Source organism: Ictidomys tridecemlineatus, chromosome 16, assembly GCF_052094955.1.
Source record: "Ictidomys tridecemlineatus isolate mIctTri1 chromosome 16, mIctTri1.hap1, whole genome shotgun sequence".
NCBI classification, from domain to species: domain Eukaryota; kingdom Metazoa; phylum Chordata; class Mammalia; order Rodentia; family Sciuridae; genus Ictidomys; species Ictidomys tridecemlineatus.
Window position 1 is genome coordinate 36,309,418 of NC_135492.1, and position 17,819 is coordinate 36,327,236.

General features: G+C 63.7%; 1 protein-coding gene across 2 annotated transcripts in view; it reads left to right on the forward strand.

Moving 5' to 3' along the window:
- Positions 1 to 5,737: 5,737 nt before the first annotated feature.
- Plxna1 (plexin A1) overlaps positions 5,738 to 17,819 on the forward strand; it is a 44,621-nt gene continuing 32,539 nt past the window's right edge. The window contains exons 1-3 of one of the 2 annotated variants that reach the window (XM_078033884.1): positions 5,738 to 5,801; positions 10,990 to 12,253; positions 14,166 to 14,348. In XM_078033884.1, coding sequence (XP_077890010.1) covers positions 11,012 to 12,253; positions 14,166 to 14,348 — 1,425 coding nt within the window. In that variant the 5' untranslated portion in view covers positions 5,738 to 5,801; positions 10,990 to 11,011. The remainder of the gene's footprint in view (positions 5,802 to 10,989; positions 12,254 to 14,165; positions 14,349 to 17,819) is intronic. The other variant, XM_078033886.1, reaches the window with a different exon arrangement.

Genomic DNA, 17,819 nt, shown 5'->3' on the forward strand with positions numbered 1-17,819 from the left:
GGGCACGACTTGGAGGCCGAGCTCTGTGCAGCTTGAGGGCCCAGGACCCGTCCCCAGCACCTCCCCCAGAGTACAGTCAGACCCTGGAGGAAAGGCCAAGGGGAAAGAGGGGGTGGTGGGTGGGGTGCGGTGCCTGGGGATTCCCACGCCCAGGCCCGGGCAAGCCGGGGCAGCTCCCCAGCCTGGAACCTACCAGAACAAAGCGGGTTTGCTCCCCAGGCCCCACATGCCTCCCCCGTCCGCCATCACCTGGCTCATTGCCTTCAATGGCTGGTTGTTCCTGTTAAGTCAACACCAACTAATTATGAAAACCATATTTGCCAAGTCTGACGATGGGACGGATGGACCAATCACACGGTTATTCAGCCTCAAAACACACTGAGTCATGAGGGAGGGTGCCGACGGGGGGCGGGGGGCCGGGAGGGAAAAAGAGTCTGACGGTCAAGGAGTCCCCCACCTCTCCTGCCTACCGACTTTCTCCAGCTGCCCAGGTCTCGGGAATGGCAGTGTCCTGGAGAATCGGGGTCCTGGGTCCGCCAGAGCCCTTTAGCACACGTGGCAGACCCCGAGCTCCATCCTAGTGCACTCACCCCCAGCTCCAAAAAGAGTCTCTGGACAGGGAATGCCAAAGCAAGCTTCAGGCACGGCTGGATCCAGGAGCTGAAAGGGTTCCTGGGATCTGGATTCTGACTCTGAGCTCCGTTTTCCCTGTGTGACAGTTAGTCGATTCTCAGCTTCTAAAGAGATGCTCAGCTCTTTCCCTCTGGTTCCATTTTGGGGTTTAAAGGAAGATAAGAAATCTCACCCCAGAGCTAACAAAGTAATATCCGGAAACTCTCAAGGGAAAGCGATTGGTTCATGGTGAGTTCCAAAAATTGGCTGGTTGCACAGCTCGGTGGAGAGCGCTTGCCTCGCAGGCACAAGGCCCTGGGTTTTGTCCCCAGCACCACAGAATTAAATAATGATAATTATTATTATTATTGGCCCGGGAAATGCGAAATAAAGCCACACTTGAACTTCTGAGCCTCTCGGGAGGCTGAGGCAGGAGGATGGTGAGTTCAAAGCAGCCTCAGCAACTAAGTAAGGCCCGGCCTCTAAATAAAATCTAAAAACAGAGGCTGGGGATGTGGCTCGGTGGTTAAGCACCCGAGGGTCCAATTCCTGGCACAAAGAAAGAAAGAAGCGGCCCTGATGTGGCTCAGTGGGAAGTGCCCCTGGGTTCCATGCTCTGTGTCAATCATCCATCAATGAACCCCAGGACTCCATTGTGGGGACTCCACCTTGAGCTAATCCTAATTGCCTCCCAAGGCCTCTCCTCTCAACCCCATAATTGGATTAAATTTCCACTCTCCTTTTTTTCAACCTTTTTTGCAGCTGTAGATGATGATAACAGCACGCTTTTATTTTATTGGCTTATTTTTGTATGCGATGCTCATAAATCCACATCCTTTTAAATTTTTTTTGATTTTTTTCTTTTTGTTTAGCCTCTGCCTATCAGAACAGTCAGCCTTTGGTTTTGGGGGGGGACCGGCTTATTTTGCTTAGTATCATTGTCTCCAGCTCCATCCGTTTACCGGCAAATGCCATCATCGCCTCCTTGTTTATGGCTGAGTAATATTCCACAGAGATCCACATGAGTTTGATGGTCTTCATCTAAAAGGAAGGTGCTGTGTGTCTGTAGCCGCCTGCAAGATTTTTCTTTTCATTTTTGGAAGTTTGAGTAAGACACGTCTGGATGTGGATTGCTCTGGATGGTTGGGGATCCATCCATTCCTTGGATCTGTAGGACTCTGTCCCTTACCAGTTTCTGGAAATATTCACTCATTATTTCTTTGAATACCTTTTCGGCCTCACCCCCTTTCTCTGCTCCCTCCAACACCTCGATATGATGTTAGACCTTCTGTAAGACCCAGAAGCCTTTGAGATGCTTATTTATTTCCCTTTTATTTTTTCCTGTTTTTCAAACTGGAAATTTCCTCCTTTTTCTATCCTCATATCCACTAGATTTTTCTCCTGCTCTTGTAGGTCATGGAATTTTTTTAATCCTTATTATTTTTCCTGTTGATGTATGTTTCCTTTTTAAAAAATCCTGAAATAGCCATTGGGCCTTCCTGGATTTCCTGAGATTTGGGGCTTATTGTAGGAATTTTCATCACTGTTCATCAAAGCATCTTTTTTTTCTTCAGGGATGAGGCCCGCTGTGGTCCACCACGGAGCTGGGTCCTTGGCCCTGTTTTGGATCTGTTTTATTTTAGAGGCAGGGCCTCCCTGAGTCCCAGAGGCTGGCCTCCAACTTGGATTCCTGCCTCACCTGTCAGGATCTTGGATCCGACCTGGAATCATTTCCTTGTGGATGGTGTTTGCTCAACAAGTGATTTTTTTTTCTTTGGTGGGGAACACTGAGGTTTGCGCATGACTGTTGGGAGAGGAAAGTCCAGCTTCCCCATTTCTACCCTGTATTTTTAGCAAAATGAGAGGCCATTGTCTCTGCTGGGAACAGTGGCCCAGGCCTGTAATCCTGGAACTCTGGAGGCTGAGGCAGGAGGATCGCAAGGTGGAGGCCAGCCTTCACAATTTAGCAAAGCCCTGAACAACTCGGCGAGACCCTGTCTCTAAATAAAATACAAAAAAAAAAAAAGGCAGGAATAGGGTTCACTGGTGAAGTTGGCACTGGGTTCGACCCCCAGTGCCAAGAAAAGGCTCTGGGGGCAGTGGTGAGGCTGGCCTCCACCTTGCAATCCTCCTGCCTCAGCCTCCTGAGCTGCCGGGGTGACAGAGGTGGGCCACCTTGCCTAGCACAGGATGGGGTCCAGATCTGAGCCTGGTGGCCAGGGATCAGTGGGCTGTCCCCCTGGGGACTGGGAGCACCCAGTGCTGGGGCCATCTGGAAAAGGGAAGAAAGTCCCCGGGAGCCTATTTTTTGAGGTCACTCTGAGTCAGACAAATGCAGAAAGGACCCTTGAAACTGCTCCAATGGCCCAGACACCCCGCGACAGAAGCAAGTTCCTAGGAGTCATTCCTCATTTGCACAGTCAGCTGCCCTGTGCCCTGGACTGTGTCAGGCGCACAGAATTGAAAACCACAGAGAAAACCCAGAGCAGCTGTGCTGACTCATTTCCCCTCCGTGTGATGTGGGGTCAGGAGCCCCAAAGCCACAGACCCAGGGTCGATTCCTAGCTCCACCGCTGTCCCCGGCATCCCACTTCTCCTTCCACACTGGAAGAGCGCAGGGTCAGAATCCATGAGGTCACGCGAGGGGGACCTCAGATCTAAACCAGAGGGAGGGCACTGCTGGGGCGGGAGCTCGGGACCTGCCACTCAGGGCTCCTCGGTAGCAACAGCCACTTGCCATTTTGCTGTCCAGAAAATGACCTGCGGAGGTCTTCTCTTCCTCTGCCTCTGGCTGGTTGTCCTTTTCTTGTTGATTCTTGGGAGCTCTTTATATATTATCGTCCATTCTATATGTTGGAAGAAAGCGTCTCCAGAGCTCCTGTTTTGCAGCCTTAACAAAAAATAACTAATTTTAATGGAGTCAAAATGATCCATCGTTCTTTTTTTTTAATTTATTTTTAACATCTTGTTTAAAGAATCCTTCCCTAGCCAGGCGCAGTGGTGCACACCTCTCATCCCAGCAACTCAGGAGGCTAAAGTAGGAGGATCACAAGTTGGAGGCCAGCTTCAGCCACTTAGGGAGTCCCCAAGCAATTCAGTGAGACACTGTCTCTTAAAAAAAAATACAAAAAAAGGGGGGGCTGGGGATGGGGCCTCTAAACTCTCCCAGGAGACAGCTGGAGGTCAGGGCTGGGCCTCCAAAGGGAGGTCGGGCCTCTCTTGGGGGGTCACTGATCCCAGAACAGGAAGAACCCTGAGTGGTCTCACAGAAGACAGAGCGGATTAGAGTCAGGACCACCAACTGCTGGGATGAGCGGCTCCCAGCTCTGCCACTGGCCAGCTGGGAAGTGGGCAGGTCTTTCCCTCTCTGCAGCCTCAGTTTACCCATCTGTACCATATTGGTGCACCTTCACGGACTGTCAGTACTAGATGACGGCAAGTTAAATAGCAAATAGGGCTTTTTGGGGGAGCAAGTGTCAGGGATCGAACCCAGGGGTGCTTAACCACGGCGCCACATCCCGTTTCAAGACAGGGTCTTACTCTATTACTGAGGCTGGCCTCCAACTTGGGATCCTCCTGCCTCAGCCTCCTGAGCTGCTGGGATGACAGGCGTGCGTCTCTGCACTAAGACCCGTAAAGAGTAAAGTCTGACTGGACCAAGGGTGGATGGGGGTGGGAGGCAGCAGGGAACAGGGGACATCAGGGCTGGGGCTGTGAACTGGGGCCATCCATCTGGAGAGCTAAATGCACCCCCCCTCCCCGGTGCATGGCCCACCCTTGGGTCTCAACGTGCCCAGCAAAGTGACATGGGTGACATGCTCATCAGAGCCCTGAGCAGGGGTCAACCCGGTGCCTGGACGATCAGCTGCACAAAGTGCAAGAATCCTGCAAAAGTCGCCGGGAACAGCTGCCTGGGAGCAGAGCAGGCAGCACACGTGGTGTGATCCCACTTCTGCCATGTCCCCAAACAAGTCACACAAAAGAACATTGCCATTCTGAGAGCCCAACACGAGTGGCCACACCCCAGGAAAAGCCAGGGGAGGCTTAGCACGGCAGAGAGGGAGGCTGCTAAGGAGAGGCAGAGACTCCGGGACTGTCGAGGGTCGCCCTCTGTACGGAGGACACCAGTCACTGTCCCCTGCAGGTCAAACTGTCCCCTGCAGGTCACCGGAGGGGACCCTGCCCGGGACAGCGTTTGGGGGGCTCTGTGCTCTTTCGGGGGTGCCTGGCACTCGCAGGGGCTGGCTGTCCCCCAGGGAGACCTTCGCAGGGCGAGAAGCCTGGTGTCCCCGCTTCGGGGACACAGCCGATGAGCGCTGTCCCTAAGGGGCTGGAGCCGCCCCGCTACCCGGGGGCGGGCACATGGCCAGCTCCTGCGCCCCGCCCGGCTTCCTTCTCTAGGTGGCGAGGACTGGGGCCGTGTCCTCCGAGGCTCCCGCTGCAGGGACCCGGGGCTGGGGACCTCGCTCCCAGGGTGTCCCAGAGGGCGCCACCCCCCACCCCCCAGGGCCTGCAGGGGGCCGCGCTGCCCGGCCAGTGGGGGCAGATGCACCGGCGCAGGGGTCGTGCCACCCACAGACGCCGAGGCCGGAGGCTGGGAGCGGGGACACCACCCCGAGGGCTCGGGCAGGGCGGTGGCCCCCTCCGGCCTCAGTTTACCCTCTGCCCCATGAGCTCCGATCCCCGAGATCGGACCCACAGAGGCCGACCCTGGTTTCTGGAGACGTGCGCCCAGGCCAGCCCGGGCGCGCTGGACTCCCGGGACGCCCCTCCGAGGCCCCGGCGACCACAGCGACTTGAGGCGGGTGGCAGCATCGCCCTTTGAAGGCGGGCGGTGGGGCCCGGCGGGCGCGCGGCGCGGGGCAGAGCGCCCTCTGGAGGCCGCGGCGGGTCCCGCCTCCCGCCCCGCCCCCGCCGGCCCCGCCCCCGAGCTCGGGGCGGCGCATGCGCGCGGCGCAGCGCTCCGCGGGCGGCGAGAGCGAGGCCGGTCCGCAGCCGCGCGGCGCTCGGCGCCCCATTCATGCTGGGCAGCGGCGGCGCGGCCACGCAGCGGAGCCCGGGCGCGGCGGCGGCGGCCTCGGCCTGGGCGGCCTGCGCGGCTTCGGCGGCCCCGCGGCGGGGCAGGCGGCGGCGGGGCGGGCGGCGGGGCGCGGCGATGGCCGGCGGCGGGGCGCGCCCCGGGGCAGCCGGTGAGTCGGGGCGCAACTTTCCCCGCGGCGCTGCGCGGGGCGGGTGGGCGGGGAGCGGGACCCGAGGACGGCGGCCGGGCCCGGGCGGGGGTCGGGGGCCCGGGGCAGGCGCCCGGCGGGATGCGGGGTGCGGGGGGCGGCCTCCGGCGGGGCGCTCCGCGGGCGGCCGGGCAGGGGGTGTGCGCGGGGGACTGCGGCGCGCGTGTCCGCGCTCCGCGTGTCCCTGCGGCTCCGGCCGGGCGCCCGCGTGTGTCCGGGCGCGGCCACGGCGCGGGCGCTGAGCTGCCGCGTCCCCGCCAGGCCCCATCGGACCGCGGCCCCAGGCCCAGCGCCCGGCCTCCTCCTCCTCCTCCTCCGCGCGCCCCGGCCACCCGGGCCACCACGGCCACCCGGGCCACCACGGCCACCCCGGCCCGCTGAGGTCCTCCGGGCAGCGCTCCGGGGCGGCGCGGCGGGGACGGGCGCTGCCCCCTCCCCAAAGGCAGGAGAGAAAGTTTGCGGCGGCCCCTCCGGGAGGGCCCTGCGGGGGCCCGGTCCGCGCCCGGGCGCTGGATCGCGGGCTCGGACCTGGGGCCGCGGCGGTCGTCGGGCTGGGCAGGCCCGGGCAGGGCTCGGCGGCGACCGCGGGGGCCCGGGCGGGTCTGGGGGCGCTGCGCCCTGGGCGGCCCTGCGCGCCGGGGTGGAAGTTGGAACCGCTTCCTGGGGACCGCCGCCCGCCCCCGCCTCCTCTGGCCCCGGGTGCCGGGAGCTGGGCGCTGGGTCCAGCCCAGGCCCGCAGGGCCGCCACGGGGCTGGGAGGGGGCGGTGCGGGTGGCACCCGGGAGGCCAGCCCTGCTTGGGCCTCCTCGGCCTCCCCCCCCCCCAGCAGGGCCTCCCCAGGGTCATTTCGCTCCCTTCGGAGGCCTTCCATGGCTTCCTGGACCGTCCCGGGCCTGGTGTGCAACGTAGCTGGTGGCGGCGACCGGCTGATCCGGGGCTGCCTCCAGGAAGCGGGAGCAGGGGACTCCAGGGAGGCCCCGGTGCCCCTGGTGAGATCCCGGCTGCAGCCCGGGATGGAGGGTGACAGGGGCTGCTTGGTGCCCTGAGCTACCTTTGCGTGCCTGTGGGGTGCTGGGGCCACGCCCCTTGAAAGAAAGGGGTGTGTGTGGGGGGATGGGACATGGCCGAGCCTCTGTCCCCTCAGTCCCGCTCCTGCCGCGGGCTGCGGTGCTGGCTCACCTCCTCATCCCAGTCCGGGTGGGGTGGGGCTCATGGTTGCTCCCAGGGGGGTCCTTGGGGAGCATGCCCCAGGCCCCCTCCCTCCCCACTGGTTTGGGGTGTGCGGGAGAGGAACGGGGCAGAGCTAGGTGTGCCCCGGTTCTGCCTGGCCCTGATGGAGGTCCCCAGTCCCGTGCATGCCCCAGGCAGAGAGGCCAACCCTGGCAGAGTCTGCTTCAGGGTCAGGCGTCCGGGCACCTGGGACCCTGGAAAGGCATTGCGGTCAGAGAGGGGGGACAGGCCGGGGCGGAGGCTGGGGTCTTGCAAGCCCTGTGTGGCTCAGCTGGGTGCTCTCGGGGTGGCGGTGAACGTGGCATGTCCCCTGTGCTGGACTGCTGGGCCCCTAGGTCGTGGCCTGCCTGTTTGGTGCCCCCCCAGGAAGATGCTCATGTCTGGAGCATGTCAGAGCAGCTGGCAGAGGAGAGGGCACCCCCAAAGCCAATCGCCAGCAGCTGGCACTTTTTCCGAGAGCAGAACAGCAAGGTGTCTCCAGGTCCTGCCTGGTCCCGTAGGGCTGATGGGGATCAGCGCCACTTGGAACCACCTTCTGTGTCCTCCGATGGGGGGAGGTGGGGGTGACCAGGGCAGCCCCCTTTCTGGATGCCGCTGGAAATACCTCTGGGCACCGTGTGATTGTCTTCCATGTCCCCCCACGTCCCTCCCCACCTGTCCAAGCCCCGGAAGGATCCAGAGTGGGACGGTATCGGTTGTCATCCTTCTGAGGTCTTTGTTTCTTGGGGCAAAAGAGGAGCCGTGGTGTCATCAGGTCTGGGAGGGGGAAGGGGACATGGATCTGCATGCCCCACTGAAGCGCCGGTCCCATGCAGTCCAGGCGTGGAGTCCCCCCGGGTCACAGCGCTGCACCTGCCTGTAGCTTGGCTCCTCTGGGTGGCTGGCCCCGTTCGGTACACCCAACACCCGCTCTGCCCTCCTGGCCTGGCTCTGACTCAGCCTGGCACCGACCTCATCTGCATGTCCAGCACATTCCGGTGCCAGGTCTCTCCTCCTGCTGCCCTGCGCCACAGAATCGCCCCTCGTCCCCCACCAGTGTGCCCAGTATGCCTGGTCCTCCCAGTGAGACCCCCTAGGGCAGCCTGTGCAGGCCACAGTGGCTGGCCAGCATCCCTCCCTTCTCCGTGGAGAACAGCATCTGCGGGTCCTCCCTGCGCCCAAGCGCACCTTTGGGTACTTTTTCCTGGGCACACCCCAGGCCTGGGGCAATCGCGCCTCTGCAGATTTCCTAGGTACCCCAGGGGCTGTCTGCAGAAGCTCTGGATCTGGCCCCTACTTTGCTGGGACTAGCTGGGTGACCTTGGGTCTGTCTGAGCCCTGAGTCCTGTATCTCTGAGGCAGAAAAAGTAGCCCCAGCCTGGTCCTGCGTGGCCTTTGTTAGACGGTGGGTGTGAGGGAGCCAGCATCGGCCTGGGATCCCTTTCCCTGGCTGGCAATCGGGTGCCCCCCGCCCCAGGCCAGTTCTTTCCTTGGGAGGAGACAGAGTGGGCCCTGGGCCAGGCTGGAGTTGGGATGGTGGCTTCTTCAACCGGGTCCCTCCTGTTTAATATAAAAAGTAGAGCCCATAATTGCATTAAGACGTGTATAATTATCCCAGAGGAGGGGACAGCCCGGCCCCTGGTAATTGCAGGGCTGCTTTGAACTGATAAACGGTGAGTGATTCATGTTTTCTTTGCAATGCGCTCAGCTGTCAGCCCAGGCCCGCTGCTGCCCGGGCAGGGAACCTGTCTCCTGGCTCCCAGGTCCGCCTCTGGCCTCTAGTGGGGGCGGTAGAGGATCCTCTCCCGGCTGCTGAGCTGGGGGTGTGATGTCCATGACCAGGAAAGGCAACCAACAGCCTGCTGGGGGGAGCCCAGACGGGCTTCTGCTCTGAGAGTCGAGCCAAAGCGCTTTGCTGCCCTGAGCCTCAGTTTCCACAGCTGAGCAGCAGATGGGCACTGGACAGAGGGTGGGGGCAGGAGGAGAGAGGCAGACAATACTCTTGAATTTTTTTATTATTATTATTATTATACTGAGGCTTGAACCCAGGGGCACTTAAGCCCTGAGCCCCATCCCCAGCCCTTTTTGGATTTTATGGAGAAACAGGGTCTCGCTGAGTTGCTCAGGGCCTTGATGTGTTGCCGAGGCTGGCCTCCAACTTTTGATCCTCCTGCCTCGGCCTCCTGAGCCTGTGCAGGGATTAGAGGCATGCACCGGGCTTGGCTTTGGGGAGATAGTGGCGAACCACACCTAGCCAGGCCCTCCTGTGTCAGAGCTGCCATTCTGTCAGGGGCAGTGTCTGGGAACAATAGGTAACAAAAAACCACAGACTAAAACAGGGCACTGGGCACTGTGAGCGGGTGCCTTCAGGGAGCAGTTCATGGGAGATGTCTCCGGTGACACCCGAGCAGGGCACTCTAGGTGCGGACACGCAGGCCCAGGAGCTGGCTGGACTGTGGCCGCAGACGACATCTTTAGGCCTCAGTTGTTCCACCTGAGAAATGGGGCTGCCCAGCCGCAGGGAGGGCATTGGCCGGGAGTCAGGAGGAAGGTATCTGCAGCCTCGGGGGGGTTCAGCCAGGAGTGGGGAGAGGCCCCCAGCACATGGGCAGGCCATCCTCTTCCTCTCATCCAGGTGAGGCCCGGGGTCACCCCCTTTACAGGTGGGTAAACTGAGGCTGGGGAAGGGGCGCGTCCTGAGAGTCCGGCTTGGACCCAGTGCCTGGGCGCCAGCGCCCGTGCTGGGAGGAGGTGGCGCCCAGAGTCAGCGGGGTGCCACGGCAGGATCCGACGGTCACGCCCAGGTTTGGGGCATGGTGACCTCGTGTGCATGCTTGGTGCGCGCTGGGCACAGGCCCTGGCCCCGTGCTGCGCCCACCCTGGTACTGGGTCAGGAGGTGGGTTCTGTATTTACGGGGCACGTTCCCCGCGGGCACCCAATAGAGGCCTGTGGGATGGAACCAGGCTGCCCTCAGGGGGACCTGTGAGAGCAGGCTTTGGGGACACATCTAGAAGGTCCACTTACCCTGGGGGCAGCCCTGTGTTTGGGTGGGGACTCAAGGGGGCCTGGATGTGGATCTGGGAATGAGCTCGGAAGCCCGCCTGTGTCCAGCTTTTACAGGACAACAGTGGTGCGTGTCCCCCACAGCCCCAGCCAGGGAAGTGTCACTGGGAATGAGGAGCTTGGCCAGGGGTCTGTCTCCCTGGGGCGTAGCCAGGCTCTGAGTCAGAGGAATCCTGTTCAACTTGGAATGTCAGCGGTGACTCCAGTCTAGACCCCAGGCCCTTGTCACCCCCAGGGGTGGTTCCCCTCTGCCAGCAGTGGCAGGGCACAGGCATGGAATTGGCGCAAGCAGGTGTCCTGTGCTGCTTGTGGTAACCACTGCTTGGTCTCCGTGACACCTGGCTCACCCCTGGCTGCCTGCAGGGCCCCGGCCAGGAGGGTGATCTCTCTTAGCTTCTGGCTCCCTGCAGGGAGGAGAGGCCCTTCCTCCCGGAGTGTGGTAGAGGGGTTCGCGCAGGATGTGCGTGGGAAGTCCACGCAGGATGCGCGCGCGCTGGACAGGACGTGCGTGCTTTGCGCGCTCTCTGCGCCCATATGCCAGGAGGGTGACCTCTCCTAGCTTCTGGCTCTCTGCCGGGAAGAGCAGCCCTTCCTCCTGGAGTGCGGTGAAGGGGTCCGCGCAGGATGCGCGCGCCCTGGACAGGACCTGCGTGCTTTGCGGGCAGTCTGCGCCCAGGCCAGGAGGGTGACGTCTCCTAGCTTCTGGCTCTCTGCCGGGAGGAGCGGCCCTTCCTCTTGGAGTGCGGTGAAGGGGTCCACAGGATGCGCGTGCGCGGAGTCTGCGCAGGATGCGCACGCGCTGGACAGGACGTGCGCGCTCTTTGCGCGCGTGCTGCGCTCATGCTCACCGGCCTTCTCCTGCCCCTTCTCCCCCAGGGCTGCAGCTCCCGGCCCCGTGATGCTCGCCCCTGCAGGACCTGAGCACCGAGGCCCAAGGCCCGGGCGCGCCATGCCGCTGCCACCTCTGCGCCCGCAGGCGCTCTCCATGCTGCTGCCCCTGCTGCTGTTAGGGGGCCTTTGGGTGGCTGCAGGCTCGCCCAGGACGGACGGGACCCCGCCACCTGCCTTCCGCACCTTCGTGGCCAGCGACTGGGGCCTCACCCACCTGGTGGTGCACGAGCAGACGGGCGAGGTGTACGTGGGCGCGGTGAACCGCATCTACAAGCTGTCGGGGAACCTGACCCTGCTGCGGGCGCACGTGACGGGCCCCGTGGAGGACAACGAGAAGTGCTACCCGCCGCCCAGCGTGCAGTCGTGCCCGCACGGCCTGGGCAGCACGGACAACGTGAACAAGCTGCTGTTGCTGGACTATGCCGCCAACCGCTTGCTGGCGTGTGGCAGCGCGTCGCAGGGCATCTGCCAGTTCCTGCGCCTGGACGACCTCTTCAAGCTGGGCGAGCCTCACCACCGCAAGGAGCACTACCTGTCGAGCGTGCGCGAGGCCGGCAGCATGGCCGGGGTGCTGATCGCGGGGACCCCCGGCCAGGGCCAGGCCAAGCTGTTCGTGGGGACCCCCATCGACGGCAAATCCGAGTACTTTCCCACGCTGTCAAGCCGGCGGCTCATGGCCAACGAGGAGGACGCGGACATGTTCGGCTTCGTGTACCAGGATGAGTTCGTGTCATCGCAGCTCAAGATCCCGTCGGACACCCTGTCCAAGTTCCCCGCCTTTGACATCTACTACGTGTACAGCTTTCGCAGCGAGCAGTTCGTGTACTACCTCACGCTGCAGCTGGACACCCAGCTCACGTCCCCCGACGCGGCCGGCGAGCACTTCTTCACCTCCAAGATCGTGCGCCTGTGCGTCGACGACCCCAAGTTCTACTCGTACGTCGAGTTCCCCATCGGCTGCCAGCAGGCGGGCGTCGAGTACCGCCTGGTGCAGGACGCCTACCTGAGCCGGCCCGGCCGCGCGCTGGCCCGCCAGCTGGGCCTGGCCGACGACGAGGACGTGCTGTTCACCGTGTTCGCCCAGGGCCAGAAGAACCGGGTCAAGCCCCCCAAGGAGTCCGCGCTCTGCCTCTTCACGCTGCGCGCCATCAAGGAGAAGATCAAGGAGCGCATCCAGTCCTGCTACCGCGGGGAGGGCAAGCTGTCGCTGCCCTGGTTGCTCAACAAGGAGCTGGGCTGCATCAACTCGGTGAGTGCGCAGCCGCTGGACTGGACGTGACCTTGACCAGGGCCCGGCCCCGCCCCCCAGGGATGGACCCCAGGGGCGCTTCACCCCTGAGCCCCGGCCCCAGCCCCTTTTTAGATTTTATTCAGAGACAGGGTCTCGCTGAGTGGCTCAGTGGCTGAGGCTGGCCTCCACCTTGCGATCCTCCTGCCTCAGCCTCCAGAGCCCCTGGGGATGACAGGCGTGCACCCCCCGCGTCCAGTTCTTGTCCACATACCAGGATGGCTCCTGCTGTGTCCAGGCCCTGCTCTTGGCCACCAGGGAGCTCAGCCCTGTGAGGCAAGGGCTGCTGCTGTCCTGTGTGGCAGGGGGTCATGCTGACCCCCAGATCCTCTTTCTAGCCATGACAGTGCCCTGCCAGGTGCTGGGGAGATGGGGTAACAAGCACCCTGCCCAAATGGCCCACAAGCCCCCTGGGGACATTGGATGGGTCATCCACAGCGTGCTTGGCCCCATGTGGGGTGCTGGCCAGCTGGCTCCTGTCCCTGGTTTTCAGACACGGGGGCTGAGGCTCAAGGAGATGTATGGACGTGACTCTGGTCCCAAGAGGCAGCACTGGGCCTCACCCCAGTGGGCACCATCTCCAGAGCCTTTATCTCTCCCTCATGTTTTCCTGGCTGTGCGCCTCTCTCCTGGGCCCTCCTGCCAGATGACAGTCCCCAACAGGCTATGGTTGTGCCACCAGAGACAGTGGGCCTGATGCTGCCCCAGCTGGGCCTCCCCTGTGCTGGGCTGCAGCCTCCAGCACTTACTGATGGGGGCCAGGCCTCGGCTCTCCTCCATGTTCCCACGCTCACCTCGAGGGAACCATTAAAGTCATTTTTTTTTTGGTCCCAGGGATTGAACCCAGGGGCGCTCAACCCCTGAGCCCCGTCCCCAGCCCTTTTTATATTTTATTAAGAGACAGGGTCTCGCTGAGTGGCTCAGGGCCTCGCTGTTGCTGAGGCTGGCCTCCACCTTGCGATCCTCCTGCCTCAGCCTCCAGAGCTGCTGGGAGGACAGGCTCAGTCAGACCAAGGGACTCGTTCAGGGGAAGTGGGACTCTGCCCAGCTCTGCCCTGAGCCCTCTGCCACCGCTGCCCGGGACCTGCTAGGTGGCCCAGGAAAACCTGTCCCTCTCTGGTTTCCGTCCTCCAGGGTCCCCACCAGGACAGGCACTGGCTCTTCTTGGGGCGCAGCGGGGTGGCGTGTGTGGCCGGGGTTCTGAGTGCCTTTGGTGGATACGGTTGTCCCCTCCCCGGGGCCTTTTGAGGAAGGAGTGGGGACACGGATGCCCAGAGGGGGTGCTTCACCCTGGCTGCCCCGTGCCCTGTCCCCAGAGCCGGGAGGCGTCCTGTGTGCCTGGGGTGGTTCCCAGGCGCCCCCAGCCCTGCTCTGGCCACATCAGTGGCCTGTCCCATCCTCTTTCCTCTCCCTGTGCCCTGTCTCTCCTCCTCGGCTTCGCAGTGGGACAGTCCCCCAGCTGTCCCCCTGGCCATCTCCGGAGCCTCGCGATCGATGGCTTCCTACATGCACAGCCGGCCCCTCCCTTTGCCTTTGGATGCCACGGGCTGTCCCCTCTGAACTGGATCCTGTCTGTCTCCACGCCCCCTCTGGTGGCCAGGGCCACACCTCTGCAGAGGAGGGACTGTGCTGTCACCCGTCCCCACCTGTCCCCTCCTCTCCTGTCCATCGCTGGCCAGACCCCTGAGGCCACCTGCTACACTGGTCACCCGTCCTTCCTTCCCCAGGGACCCAGAGTCAGGCGCAGGGCCAGCGGGTGGCTGGGCCCGGGAGGCGTGCCCACAGCCTGGGCCTCCCTTTTCCCGTCTGTGAAATGGGCCTGCAGCCCCTCGCATCGGGGCCCTCTGTGGGGCTCACCTGTCCTTCCCTGCAGCCCCTGCAGATCGACGACGACTTCTGCGGACAGGACTTCAACCAGCCCCTGGGGGGCACGGTCACCATCGAGGGCACGCCCCTGTTTGTGGACAAGGACGACGGACTAACCGCTGTGGCTGCCTACGACTACCGGGGCCGCACCGTGGTGTTCGCCGGGACGCGCAGCGGCCGCATCCGCAAGGTAGGCTGGGGACTGCTGCGGGGGACGGTGGCCGGGGGCCGGTGAACGCCCCATCCCAAGCACAAGGACGGCGCCGAGTGGCTGAGGCTGGCCTCCACCTTGCCATCCTCCTGCCTCAGCCTCCCGAGCCACTGGGATGACAGGCGTGGGCCACCAGAGCCAGGTGGAACCATCACACTTTCCTGCGGGTGACCCCAGGCTCAGTCAGATTAAGGGACTTGTTCAGGGACAATGGGACTCTGCCCAGCTCTGTCCTGAGCCCTCTGCTGCCACTCGTGCTGGTGGAGGAGTGGTGTGGGGACGTCACTCTGGGCCAGGCTGAGTGACCTCGAGGGCTGACCTTAGCCTGGGGTCCTTCTGAAGGACCCATCTCCCCTCTGGGCTCCCTCTGGTCTCCGGGCACGGGCCATCGGGTCACCCTGACCCCTCCCGCGTTCTCTGTGCCAAGGCCATTCCACAAGGGGACCTTCAGGACTTGTCTGTTCGGGAGCTTGGGGCCTGGGGACACTGCGGCTGGATTCCAAAGGTGCAGGGTGACCTCCAGGGGGGCAGGGCGGGCCTGCGCGGCCCCCTCCCCACTGCGCCCTGAGATCCAGTGTCTGCTGACACAGCACTCCGCCCCGGCCCGGCCTCCACCAGAGGCCAGGCCAAGAGCAGGCCAAGGGCAGTGCCCGCTGCCCCCCCACAGGCTGGTGCTGGAGGAGCAGGGTGACTTCAGAGACCTGGCCGCGCAGGGGCTGCCCTGTGGCTCTGGGGTGGGGCCCCAAACCCGCCACTCAGCACGCACTCATGGTACCAGGGGGGCCTGAGGAGCTGGGGAAATCACCATACATTCTCTAGGTGGGTGGGTGGGTGTTGGGGTTCAGCCGTAGCTGGGTGCCCCAGAGCCTGCCACCCACCAGGGGACCCGGCTCTCTTGGGTTAATCTGCTGGGCCTGGTGGCGCACGCCTCTGATCCCAGCAGCTTGGGAGGCTGAGGCAGGAGGATCTCGAGGTAGAGGCCAGCCTCAGCCACAGCAAAGCCCTAAGCAGCTCAGGGAGACCTTGTGTCTAACTGAAATACAAAACAGGCTCAGCGCAGCCTGGCGGGAGGCTGAGTCGCTGTGTCCCCTGGGCCTCGCGTTGCTAGTCATGCTGTGACCTCAGAGGGTCACAGCCCCCGGTCCTGGGCGCCCGTCCTGCCACCTGGGTACTGGGGAGATGGAGGCTCGTGTGGCTCTTGAGTGGATGGGGCCAGCTGTGCCCGGGGCTGCTGGCCCGGTGACGTCAGAGCCTGGGGGTGGCTCTGCAGTTGGATCGGATGTGCCCCAGGACACAGGCAGGGCCACATGGGTAAGGGACTTAGGACCGTGAGAACCCTTCTGCCCCGCTGTGGGGGGTCATGAACCTGTCGAAGCGTCCCTCGGGCCCCGTGGAGTACCTTTTGGACCTCAGTGGACACACGGTGGGCTTGGCATGGATCTCTGTTTCCCTCCTGATGAGCTGTGTGACCTCCAGCCAGCCGCTTACCCTCTCTGAGCCTCAGATTTTCCCACGGCCTCTCCAGAACCTGGCGGCTTCCTGCTTCCTTGGGGCCCTGCAGGGAGCGCTCACACTGGGAGTTCTCAGTTTGACAGATGAGGAAACCGAGGCAGGGGGGCTGCTGGCTCCAGGCCCCTTCCCTTTTTTTTTGGTGGATCCTTGGAGGACGTGGCGAGAGACCTGGCCGCTTTCTGAGAGCGCTCAGCTCTTCCTTCAGTGGCCTTTGTCCCCCGCTGCGGGCGTGTGGGGTCCCCTGCCTGCCCCTGACCTAGCCAAGGGGGCTGCCTGCTTGTCCTCTTGCCCTTGAACCTGCCCGGGGCGCCGTGCACCGTGGGTGTTGGGTGAGGTCCGTTGAGGTTGCTGTGGCCTCTATTTCCAGCCTCCCGTGGTGCCTCGGAGTCTCCCTCTGCCCATCCTCCCCCTAGGTCCCTGCCTGGGAGGGGGTGGCCCTGCTCCAGGGTCAGGGCCAGGGCAGATCCTCTCCTTGCTGGGCAGGGCGGGCCTCCCTCTCTCCCTGTGTTTACTTGGAGCTGCCTCCTGTCCCCTGAGGCCGGCCACAGTGGGTGCCCTGTCCCCGCCTCCTGCTCTCTCTGCTGCCAGGCTAGAGCCTGGACCCTGGGGACACCCTGCCCAACCACCCTGGACGGTCCCCACTGGCTCTGGCCCCGCCCACCGCCCTGGCCCCGCCCCACCATCCTGGCCCCGCCCTACCCTGGCCCCGCCCCACCCTGCCCCTGGCCCCACCCAGCCGGCCCTGGCCTCGCCCAACCACCCTGGACGGTCCCCACTGGCCCTGGCCCCGCCCACCGCCCTGGCCCCGCCCACCGCCCTGGCCCCGCCCACCATCCTGGCCCCGCCCCACCGCCCTGGCCCCGCCCTACCATCCTAACCCTGCAGGGCTGGCCACGCCCCCTCTTTCCCAGGCCTTGTCCTTCCGGGGCTTTAAAAAGCATCTGGGGAGCCCAGGGGACATGGCTGGCCCGGGGCCAGGTCCTGCCAAACGTGCTGTCGTGTAAAATCGCAGCCCATTCATCGAAGACCCGCCAGCCTCCGCCGTGCGCCTGGTTGGGGGCCCCCGAGTCCTGCCTGTCCCCTGCCCCTCCCCCTCCCAGGCCACCTCCTGCAGGACCCTCTCTACCCTCCTCCTGCGGGTCCCCAGCCCTGGGCACAGCTTCTCCCAAGGAGCGTGCGCCCTGGCAGGGACCTCAGGGCCCGGCCTCTTGTGGCCCGGGTTCCCCTGTCTGCAGTGCAGAAGGGGACAGTCCCCGCCCTGTCGCTGGGCAACCAAGGGGCACCCCGGGCCGGCCTCACGCGGCTGCAGCGGGACCCAGGGGACTGGGCCCGTCGGAGGCGCCGCCCAGCCCTCTCTGGTCACCGTGCCAGGCCTGATGATGTGCCCGTCACCTGCGCGTCCGGTTTTTCAGGACGATCTGTGTCGCTGGGCTCTGAGGTCTCTTGACTGTGATCGCTGGCAGCTGGCCTGTGATGGGCAGAGTGTCAGGGGCCAGCTCCTGCACCCCGGTGGCCCACACCTGGGGGAGGGCCCTTCCTGTGCGTCCTGGTGCTGGCAGGACGTGAGATCCTCCTGCCTCAGCCTCCCCTCTGGGCTCCGGCCTCAACCCCTGCCTGACCCTTCTCCCTTTGCAATGGCTCTGCTTCGTCACACGCGTCCCTGCAGAGCGCCTACTGTGTGCTGCTCGGGGTCTGGGCACAAGCAACCCCTCCTCACCTCCAGAGGCCCTCGTCTCTGGAAGCCCTGCTGCAGGAGGGTCCCCATGTCCCCAAGAGAGTCCCCGTCGTGCCCCACCGTGGTGAGTCCACAAGGGCACATGGAGGCCTGCGGTCAGGTGTCGCGTGACGACACAGCAGCACCCAGGGACCACCCTGGCTGGCCTCCGTCTGTGGAGCCTGGATTCTCGTGGCCGGGCCTCCCGGTGCCCGGCCTCCATG